Source organism: Hypanus sabinus, chromosome 9, assembly GCF_030144855.1.
Source record: "Hypanus sabinus isolate sHypSab1 chromosome 9, sHypSab1.hap1, whole genome shotgun sequence".
Taxonomy (NCBI): Eukaryota; Metazoa; Chordata; class Chondrichthyes; order Myliobatiformes; family Dasyatidae; genus Hypanus; species Hypanus sabinus.
Genome location: NC_082714.1, coordinates 147,782,970 through 147,794,420, shown reverse-complemented (window position 1 = coordinate 147,794,420; position 11,451 = coordinate 147,782,970). Strand labels below are relative to the sequence as shown.

The window sequence follows — 11,451 nt, the reverse complement described above, 5'->3', positions numbered from 1 at the left end:
TCAGTGGATAAGCTATTTCCAGAGACAGAGATAGAGAGATTGAGAAAGGGAGTGTTGGAAATGGTCCAGGTAAATTTGAGGGCAGGGTGGAAGTTGGAGGCAAAGTTGAGTAAGTCAACGAGCTTAGCATGGGTGCAGGAAGCAGCACCAATGCAGTCGTTGATGTAGTGTAGGAAAATTGGGGGAATGACACCGATGTAGGCTTGGAACATAAACTGTTCCACATAGCCAATAAAAGGCCAGGAATACCTGGGACCCATAACTACACCTTTGACTTGGAGGAAATGGGAGGAGCTGAAGGAGAAATTGTTGAGAAATTATTAATTCACAACCACTGACATTGAAATAGGACTCACTTTGAGACTGGTCTGACGTGTTGCTACACCTCCTCCCTCACTACCATTCAGGGACACTAAGCAGTCCTCTCAGGTGAGATGACCCTTCACTTGTGAGTCTGTTGGGGTCAGACCTGGTGTGCCCTCCTGTATATCGGTGTGACCCAATGTAGATTGACAGATCACTTCGCCAAGCACCTACGCTCTGTTTGCCAGAAAAAGCAGGATCTCCCAATGGCCACACATTTTAATTTACTTCCCATTCCCATTACAATATGTCAATCCATGGCCTCCTCTACAGTCGCGATGAGAACACACTCGGGTTGGATGAGCAACACCTGATATTTCATCCGGGTAGCCTCCAACCTGATGTGTGAACATTGATTTCTCAAACTTCTGGTAATGCCCCCCTTCTCTGTTGCCCATCCCCATTCCCCTCAGTTGTTATCTGCACTAGGTTTCTGCGCTATTTTTTTTCATTTACAGTCATAAGAACACGACAGTGTACACTGGATGAATTTCTCCATTGATAATTGTTCAGAACCAATACACAGCTTCATAATACTTTAGCAGAATTAGTAGGGTTCTAATTTGTTATGTATTTAATTTGAATACATAATTGATTACTCAGTTAAATAGTAGTTTGTTTTTTTTATATACCATTTTAACTATTTTCATGAGACTTCAGCTAATTGTGCCAAAACGGACTGGCCCCAATGTGCCCCACTTAACCAGAATCCACAGTATTTCTTTAACTGTTCTGACATTTCCTTGTTCCTCATTGTAAATTCTATAGCTGCTGACAGTAAGGAAGATTATTCATCTCCCTCCTATACGCTGATTTGTCACCACCTTTGGCGTAGCCAACGACAGTGATGGCATCAGCACTGGAGCTGTGCTCAGCCGCACAGTCATGAGTGTGAAGTGAGTAGAGCTAGCTAAGCACCCTATGTTCAGATGTAGGATCTAGTTACCAATTAAACTACTTCAACGAAGAATTTTCTCACATTGTGGTCATGTTTTCTTAAATGACCTTGCACAATATGATGAAGTAGTAACACACACAAAATTCTGGAGGAACTCAGCTCTGTCTTGGTCCCCCTTCCTTTCTGGTCCTGATGAAGGGTCTCAACCTGGAATGCTGACTGTTTACTCTTTTCCCTAGATGCTGCCTTACCTGCTGAGTTCCTCCGGCATTTTGTGTGTGTGTGTTGCTCTGGATTTTCAGCATCTCTGAATTACCCCTTTTCATTGCAAGGAGCAAATCAAAAGTAATCTTTTCCCTGATTTAAGAAATTACTTTTCTGTTCCCTTCGAGTTGTCTTCTGATTCTATGTCTGATTCCGAATGACATTTAGTTTCAGTCAAGGAAAATACACTTTGATTACTTTAGCGGTTTACAGCGCTAGTGAACACCAGTTGGGGTTCGATTCCTGCCGCTGCGTGCGAGGTATTTGTATGTTCTCCCCATGACCACGTGAGCTTTATTCTGCTGCTCTGGTTTCCCTCCACATGCCAAAGACTTGGAGTTAGCTAGTTGTGGACATGCTATGTTTGTGTCTGAAGGACGGTAACATACGCGGGTTGCTCCCGAGCACGGTACTTGCTGTCTTGAAACAAACGATGCGTTTCATTGTATGGTTCAATGTAGATGTGACAAAAAAAAGGCAAATCTTTTAATTTTTCTTTTTAATCTTGTAAAATTTCATCAACAGATTTATTGTAAAGAAATTAATCCACCTTGACACTTTTATTTCTTTGGAAGTAATTAATTATTTTTATTTGTTCAAGTACTTTGCATCACTTTTTGAACACACTCCTACAATTATCTTTGCAATAATGTTCACAATTATAAAGTGCAGAATGTTGGTTGAAGACAATCATTTTTGTTTCAGGTGCTGTCAGCCCTTTATCGTGCCATATGATTCAGAGGATCTATCCTGGGCCCAGCATATTGATGCAATCATGAAGAAAACATGCCAGTGCTCTGCTTCATTAGGATTTTGAGTTAATTTGGTACGTTACCAAAGACTCCAGCCGATTTCTACAGATGAACCATGGAGAGCATTCTGATTAAATGCATCATCGCCTGGCATGGAGGCTCCAATGAACAGGACTGTAAAAAAAAACACTGCAGAGAGTTATAGATTCAGCCAGCTCCACCAGAGGGAGGTGATGGGCAAGTGAGGAGATGTTCAGTGATGAAAAGGGCAACCAGAATGAAGAAAGGAGAAAGAAAATACCAGAAGTTAGAGGAATCGATGTTCATGTCCTCAGACTGAAGGCTGTTCAGAAGGAATATGAGGTGTTGACCCTTGAACCTGAGTGTGGCCTCATCTTGTCAGTGGAAGAAGCTATGGACAGATATATCAGAATGAGAATAAGAATTCAAATTGAACTGGATAGCCACTGGGAGATCCTGTCCTTTTTGGCAGACAGAGCGAATCTGGTTACCTGCTCCATCCCTCTTCTTCTCCTTACGTGATCATCACCTCCCTATGGTTCCCCTCCTCCTTCCCTTTCTTCCACGGTCCACTGTCCCTCTTTTAGATCCTTTTTTAATCCTTTGCCTCATCTGCACACCTTCTCCCAGCTTTGTACTCCATCTCCTCCCCCACTCACCTGGCATCTGTCAGCTTGTACTCCTCCACCGCCCCCTGCCGTCTTAATTTTGCAACTGTTTATTGGTTTTCATAGATGCTACCTGACTTGCTGAGTTCCCTCTGTATTTTGTGTGTGTTGCCATGATTTGGAAACAGCTGCTAAGCATTGAAGTGACCTACTTAGGAAAGAAAACGCGGCAGCAGTTTGGAATGTAAGCAAGCTTGGTGTCTCGTACCATAATAGGATAAATATGTAGGAAAAATATTTCAAAACTGCACTAAAAGAGGATCTAGTCAGAAAATATGCAAAGCTGATAGTGAGGTAAAGATGTTGATGAAAACCGCAGAAGGTTGTGAACTCGGCCAGCTCCACCATGGACGCTATCCTTCCCAGCACACCTTCAAAATGCGATGCTCCAGATGAATCCATCTCCTCAGGACATGTCCTCTTCTCATTGCTACCATCGGGAGGCTGGGCCACACACCTGTCATTTCAGGAACAGCTTCTCAGTCCACGAACACTCCATCACTGTTTTGTTCTCTTTTTGTACGACTCTTTAATATTTCTTATTGTAATGTGTAGTAATTGTTAACTTTTGCACATTTTTGTGAGCTTTAGGCCTAAACAAGAGTAGGTCTGCAGATGCTGGAAATCCAAAGCAACACACACACACACACAAAGTGCTGGAGGAACTCAGCAGATCAATGGAAATGAATAGATACTCAACATTTTGGGCAGATTCTCCTTTAAGGACTGCGAAGGAAGGGGGAGGATGCCAGAACAACAAAGTGGTCTGTTCACTGAAAAATGGCCAGATCTCCCAGGGGCCATCCATTCCAATTCAAGTTCCCATTCTCATTCTGACACAACTGTCCATAGCATCCTCTACTTCTGTGATGAGGCCACACTCAGGTTCTGGGGACAACACCTTATATTCCTACTGGGTATCCTCTGTCCGACCTTCTTAATCTGTCAACTATCTATTCACTTCCATAGATGCTGCCTGACCTGCTGAGTTCCTCTAGCGTTTTGTGTGTTCCTTTAAGATGAAAGCCATAGCCCCCTGAGGTGGCACATAGAAAGTAAAGGTGGTAACAGTATAATGGAATTCTTGTCTTTATGGACTGAGACATAGAACGTTAAGGATGGGACATCATACAGTAACTTTATAAAACACTATTTAGATACAAACAAGTATCAGGAGTAGTTTTGGTCATTGCTCTCTAGGAAGAAAGTTATTGTACTGTAGGAAGTGCTGGGAAGATTTACAATGCTGGCTGGATTGGAGGATTTTAGTATTCGGGAGAAATCAGATAGACTGAGCTTGTTTTTCCTGGAGCACAGGAGTTTGAAAGGATGATTTGATAGAAACATACATTATAATAGACATAAATGGAGTAGATAGAATATGTTTCCACATGGTTTGGTTAAGTCAAAATAAGCGGCATAGGTTTAAGGTGATAGGAAAGAACTTTAAAGGGGATGGGGGAAGTTTTTTTTAAACAAGTGGTGGATCAGAAGTAATCATTTTGTGTCAGAAATATTTGACAGGCAATGCTTCAACAGGTTTGACAATTCACACCAGTCCAGTTGCTGAGACATCCAATGCTCCCTCAGTAATGATACCTCCCCTCCTCCCCCCTCCATTTCAACACATGGATGAACAACACAGACTAGCACGTGTTACATCCCCTCCTTGCCCTGCACCTGCCATCCACACACCAACCGCTATCATCCCGATCTTCACCTCCCGCAGCGCCCACCTTCCACCAACTCCCCAGTCATCATGGACTCACCTTCTGTACTGAGCAGGTGAGAAGGGCTCTGGGGAAACTCAGACACGGCAAAGCACTGGGACCCGATGGTGTGAACCCAAGGTCCTGAAGGAGTGCGCTGAGCTGCTGTGTGGAGTTCTCCAGTGCATTTTCAATCTTAGTCTTAGCCTGGAAAGGGTCCCGACTCTGTGGAAAACATCATGTGTGGTCCCAGAATCCAGGAAGGGCCAACTGAAAATCCTGAATGACTACCGTCCAGCGGGCCTGGCCTCACACATCATGAAGCCCTAGAGAGGCTGGTCCTGTCTTACCAACGGACCCATGGTCAGGCCAGCCCTCGATCCCTTGCGGTTTGCCTACCAGGAGCACTTCAGAATCAACAATACTGTCATCTACCTGCTGAACAGAGCCCACTTCCACTTGGATAGGCAGGGCAGCAATGTGAGGATCATGTTTTTTTGATTTCTTAAGTGCCTTCAATACTATACCGCCTTCATTGTTGGGGGTAAAGCTCCATTCAACACAAGCTGGCACTTCCATTGCATCCTGAATAATGAACTAACTGACTCGCAGGCCAGCTTTTGCAGCTTCAGAGCAGTCTGTCAGACATGGCTAAAAGCTGCTCTATATTGGCTCCCTCCTGTTTGCCTTGGACTTCTAGGTACAACAGAGTCACGTCATCTGCAAACATTTTGATGGTGTTGGGTGTATAAAGGGAGAATGTATACAGGGCCCTGGTGGAGGACTTTGTTAAAGAGTGCAAGCTCAACATCAGTAAGACAAACGAGATGGTGATAGACTTTAGGAAAACCAAGGCTGCACTGCTTCCTCTTACCATTGATGGTGAGGACCTGCAAGTACCTGGATGACAGACTTGAGTGGAGCACCAACACGTAGGCCGTGTGCAAGGGCCAGAGTCACCTCTACTTCCTGAAAAGACTGAGATTCTTTGGATCACGCAGGCCTGTCCTTCACATGTTCTACCAGTCTGTTGTCACTAGTACAATTTCCTATGTGGTGGTGTGCTGGGGAATGGCATCAACAAGGGTGATGCCAATAGGCTCAATGAACTGATTAGAAAGGCTGGCTCTGTTATAAGAGTCAAACTGGACACACTGGAGGCTGTGGTAGGACAAAGGACCCTACGGAATATTCTGGCAATTCTGGACAATGTTTCTCACCCTCTGCATGCCACCTTGGCCGAACAGAGGAGCACTTTTAGTAATAGACTAAGAGAACTGCGCTGCTCCAAAGAGTGGTATAAGAGGTCATTCTTACCCACAGCCATTAGGTTCTATAAGAAGCCAATCTGTAGCTGGGGAAGTGTTGGCCCTCTCCTGTTAGACTGTTTGAGGCAACTTTTTGTTTATATTCTTTCTTACATCTCTTCTAAGTTGTGATGCTACTGAGACTCTAATTTCTTTTGGGATCAATAAAGTATCTATCTAACTTGACCAGGCAAGGCAGAGGGACGCAGACATAATATGTGCAAATGGGACAATGCAAACAGGCAAAAAGTCAGCTCATACAAAGTAGGTTGAAGGCCCCGTTTCTATACTGTACAACTTTATGACTTGTATTTAGCCGTAGAAAATGTTTTCAAATAAATGTATAATGAGAAATTAAGTTCTATGTAGCTGACATTGATTAATTTGTATAAGCATCCTTTTGATGTCCTGCTATCAGAGGGTACTCTTACATAATCAGTACCGTCAACCTGGGCACCAGCTTCTACCCCCAAGCTGTTAGACTTTGCAACACCCTGCTGGCACCCAGCACATGTACACCCCCTCTGAATGTCCCTCCCTACTCAGACACCCTCATCCTACACTGGTCACCTTTCATGTTTTTTTTTTATTGGCAGCAGTTCTATATATTTAACAAGACCGCTTTCTCTATTATAATAGTGCCGATAATATTACACTGTCATACATAAACATGTGCCTTGCATTTAAAGTCAACCCGTCAATCTTCAGGCCATGTAATTTGGGAACTTGTGCTAATATTAGCTTGTGACCGTATGTGGACTGTAACTGTATTTACTATGTTTTGAACATTGGTCCCAGAGGAACAATGTTTCATTTAGCTGTTGTATGGTTGAATGACAATAAACTTGAAGTGCAGGTTCAACTTTGTTTAAAATACCTAAAACAGCAAACTTTAATGAAGCACACTGTTACTCCATGATGGTTTTATTAAATGGATGTTAATTTGTTTCAACAGCAGGATTAGAAAAATTTAACCTGTGGAGTTTTGTAAATCATGGGATTTCACAACGCCCCCCCCACCTCCCCAAAAAGGACTTCTGCAGTCACATTAACGGTGTCCAGATTTCCAAGCTCCTTTGTCAGACTTCTGGTATCCCAAAATCCACAGAGATCAACCAAAATCCAGAGTGACCTTGTACAGTATGTATGAAATATTGATGAAGAATTTGCTTTAAGCTAATTCTTCATCAATGTTTCATTTCCATGTAATTTTGTAGAATTACTGACATCAAACTTTGGATTACTAAAATCCAATTTACACAACAGCGTCAACTATGTATCCAACTGGGAAAATAAACAGACTGGAGACGTGATTATATTCAAAATTGTACTTTTTTACTTGAAATATTGCAGTTCAACTAATAAAAATGAATAAAAATATACATAAACTTTTATAAAACTTTTTAAGTCCCAAGTCCGTCTGTGCATTGAGACAAGAGGTTATAGTTCATATAGAAATACTCAAAATCTTCTTAAATATCTAAAGAAATGAGAGCCCATTAGAGATATAACTAATTCCATTTTCAAATTGTACAATAAATAAAAGAGCACATTACTTTATAAACCAATTCAATTTGCAGCTAATTGAAGAACGTAGCAAAATAATCCATATTTTCAGTTAAGGTTAACAAACAATGAATAAAAAATAGTCAAAGCTTAATCAAAAGTTAGAGCAAAGTTATAAAAGTTGGGAGAATACTATGAAATGGTGCTCAAGGAGGGTCGAGATTGAAAGTATACAATTTATACTTCAGAAAGTATAACTTAAAACAATGAAACGAGAAGCAGTTCAGGTAAAGAGATAGAAAGGTATATTGGTCTTCAAGGTGGTACTTCGGAGATTCATTAAAAATCATTTGGATATATGGATATACTTCGAGTTGGGTTGAAGAGTCCTGATCAAATAAAGTACAATCTATTTTTGTAGGGCAGGTAGGGGAGGTGACAATACGCTGTGTGAAGGTATACTTTAAGATTTAAGAGCAAGGCCATTTATAAGTGAAATGTATACAACAAAAGAAATCTGGAACATATTCCACAGCAAGCTGCAGACATTTGGCTAATTTAACTTCTCAGGATAGAAACAGATGAATTTTTTTTGTAACGGTGGGCGGATGAAGAGACATTCAAAGGAGCCATGATCCAGCTGCGCAACCAAACAGACTCAAATGGTCAAATGACCTGCTTTTGTTCCCATGCTAGACACAAAAGAAATGAATAGACAGCCAATGAAAACTACAAAACAGTATAGTATTGTGCTCTTTTCACAGTTTTTAAATAAGCTGCTGACTGATCATTAATTTGCTCACTGTTGGTTCTATTAATACCTGAAATACCTTCACACTGTGAAATCATTAAATAAAATATAGAACAAATGCAAAATATTGCAGACCTTAGCAATCTAAAATGAACTGCTGAAATAGTCCCCAGGTCATGCAGCATCCACAAAGACCAGGAAGACAGAATTAACTTTCCAACTCTGCAACCCAATGACTGCCTTGCGACTTGAAGTGTCATCAATTTGAAACAAACTTTTCCTCCCTTCCTTCACAGATGCTGCCTGAGCTGCTCAGTCTTTCCAACATTTGACTTTTTAAATTACAAAAATATTATAGTCTCACAAGTCAAAGGTAAGTCATCAAAATGTAGAAGCTAAATAAACTTTAAGGACAACACAGTTAATATTTAAATATTAAATATTTGACTTGACCAGTAATCATCTAAAAGGGGAAAACTGAAGGTTGGTCTCCAATATAATTTTCCAACAGAATACAATCTGTAAGAAGACTTTCTAAGTGCATCCATTAACTACACCTATTGTCAAGATTAAAAATTCCATGAAAGGAGATCCAAAAGGGACGATTATCACAGTCAGTTTACATTTTATAAACAGGATTATGAAAAGGAATACATTTTTACTGAAGACTAAACACTATACTACGGACAAGTCTGAAACACGAAATATTCAAAAATATATAGTTCAAATATTAACTGCATAGCACTATAAATGTGCTTCTTTTGAATCTCTAACATAGAGTGGTGGCTTCTGTGCAAATAACAGTAGTTGCTTGAACCACTACAGTAGCATAATGCCTGGAAGAACAAATAGCTTGGAACAGACAATCACAGCAACAACTAGTCACCGTGTAGAAAAGTGCTGTTGCCTATTATTGAATTTTTTTGGTGGTAATTATTACTATCCTTCATAATGTGACAAAACTGGCCATTACACACATATATACCAAGTTCCACCCGAATATCAATAAAGGTGCTTTAACAGAAAAACTGGCAGACATCAACTTCAAGAAGCTGGTTGAATCACCATTAAATGTCGCCAACTAGTAAAATAGTAGTTTCTTTGCTACGGTGTTTGTGCTAATGAAGGAAAATAAAGACAATTCAACTAGTGCAGCATTTTGAGGAAGAACTTCTTGCTTCTCCCATCTTCAGTAGGAATGTAATTACATCTAGGATTGGTGGACAAGGCGCCTGTAGTGAGGTAACACTTTTTTCTCAGAAAGGTAAAGGCCAAACTCTAAAGCCACAAGAGTTGTGAACTCAAAGGCAACTAGCTCCTTTGAGTTCAATCGTAATCGCTCTTCCAGTTTCTGTGGACAAGTAACAATAAAATTTGTAAGTATTACAAAAAATGAAACATGCAATATACATCTCAACTACAAGTTCTCCTCAAGAATAGACTGAGCAATTGATATTGCAGTTAAGGCTCATGCATTAGTGAATTTATACATGGCAATATTATATTTGAACTGAATCAGGAAACTCTGATCAGAAATATTTGAGTGGTATAGATAAAAGTACTATCACTAAACTATTAGTTCCATCATTACAAGGCTTTCAGCAAGGACAACAGATATTTATTACATTGATGCACTATAGTACGATCTAGATTTCATATGTCTTTTATTGAAAATTGCATAATTTTTCATTTGGACAAAATTTAATTGGATTATTTATCTGTTTAAAAATGATGAGCACGTAATGTCAACCACAATGTGTACAATTTGTCAGAACAACTTATAGCTATTGACTAGGAGGATAGTTGTGAACAATATTTGAGATTTACTTTGAGGCCCTCCATTGGTCATGGTCAACAATGGATAGTGAATCCCAGCTGTCTATGTGATATGTAAGTTGGGGCATTATGACATGGAGAGCAAACTGTTGCCTGTATAGCAAGCCCCCCCCATGCTGCTGATGAATCCAAAGAAATGGCATAGACGGATATAGTTTGGCGCCAGCAGCGTCACAGGTGTTTTCGGTCAGTGCTAAGCTCAACATAGGACTGCGTTAGGGAGATCAGCTCCAGATTTTTCCTTGGGGTTTACTTCTGAGGTCTTTGCATGACTGGGTATAGCCGCAAGGCAGCAGAGGTTTTAGATCAGAATTCTCCTCCTCCTAGATGAGCTACCATGGCTGACAAGCCTCATCTGCCTGAAGTGTTTGGTTTTAAGGCACCAATTAACCCCCTTTCTCGTGTCAGTAAAAACAGTTCTGGCTTAGCTAAGCTACACTTGAAGGCCTGGAGCTGGATTTGGTTGTCAGAGGCTATTTGAGATGGACCATTTAACAGGTAGCGGGAGTTTATCCCCACTACCACCCCCGGCTATAACAACCTTCAGGAACTGAGATTTACATTAATGTATCACATCAATAGTTACGATAATCACAATAATTTCTGTTGACAGTGATCATTTTGTGGGTAGTTGTCAATAAGTTAGATCTGTGCAGCACAGAAACAGACCCTTTGTTCATGCTGACCAAGTTGTCCACTCAAACAGTCCCACTTGTCTGTGCTTGACCCATATCCCTCTAAACCAGGGGTTCCAATCTTTATGCCACAGACCCCTACCATTAAATGAGGGGTCGGTTGGGAACCCCTGCTCTAAACTTTTCTATCTATTTATCTATTCAAATCTCTTCTACACATTGTAATTGTACGCACTTCTACTGCTTCTTCTGGCAGCTCATTCCATATACACATCACTCTGTGCTAAAAGAAAATGCTGCTCCCAACACCCCACCCAAGGTCTCATTTCAATCTTCTTCCTCTTACCCTAACCATATGCCCTTTAGTTTTAGACTATCCTATTCTTCAAAAAGGAGACCATTTACCTTTAGTTCATGATTTTTACATAGCTCTAAAAAAGGTCACCCAAGCCACTATGGTCCAGGGTAAAAAGTCCAAGCCTTTTCAGCCTCTCCTTTTAACTTATCCTATCCAGTCATGGTAACATCTTTGTGAATCTTTTCTGCACACTTCCCAAAACTTCACATAACACTCATAGTGCAGTCTCATGCATAGATAGACAATTACTCATGGAGCATGGAAACAGACCCTTTGGTCCAACTGGTCCATGCAGACCAAGATGCTCCATCCAAGGTATTTGCCCATAAATTTCTATACCATGCACCTGTCCAACTGTTGTTCAGAAGTTGTTATCGCACCAT

General features: G+C 40.8%; 1 protein-coding gene across 1 annotated transcript in view; it reads right to left on the bottom strand.

Moving 5' to 3' along the window:
- Positions 1 to 7,301: 7,301 nt before the first annotated feature.
- The window catches only part of cables2b (Cdk5 and Abl enzyme substrate 2b), a 39,078-nt gene continuing 34,928 nt past the window's right edge, over positions 7,302 to 11,451 (bottom strand). Inside the window, exon 9 of the mRNA XM_059980759.1 lies at positions 7,302 to 9,590. Coding sequence (XP_059836742.1) covers positions 9,450 to 9,590 — 141 coding nt within the window. The 3' untranslated portion in view covers positions 7,302 to 9,449. The remainder of the gene's footprint in view (positions 9,591 to 11,451) is intronic.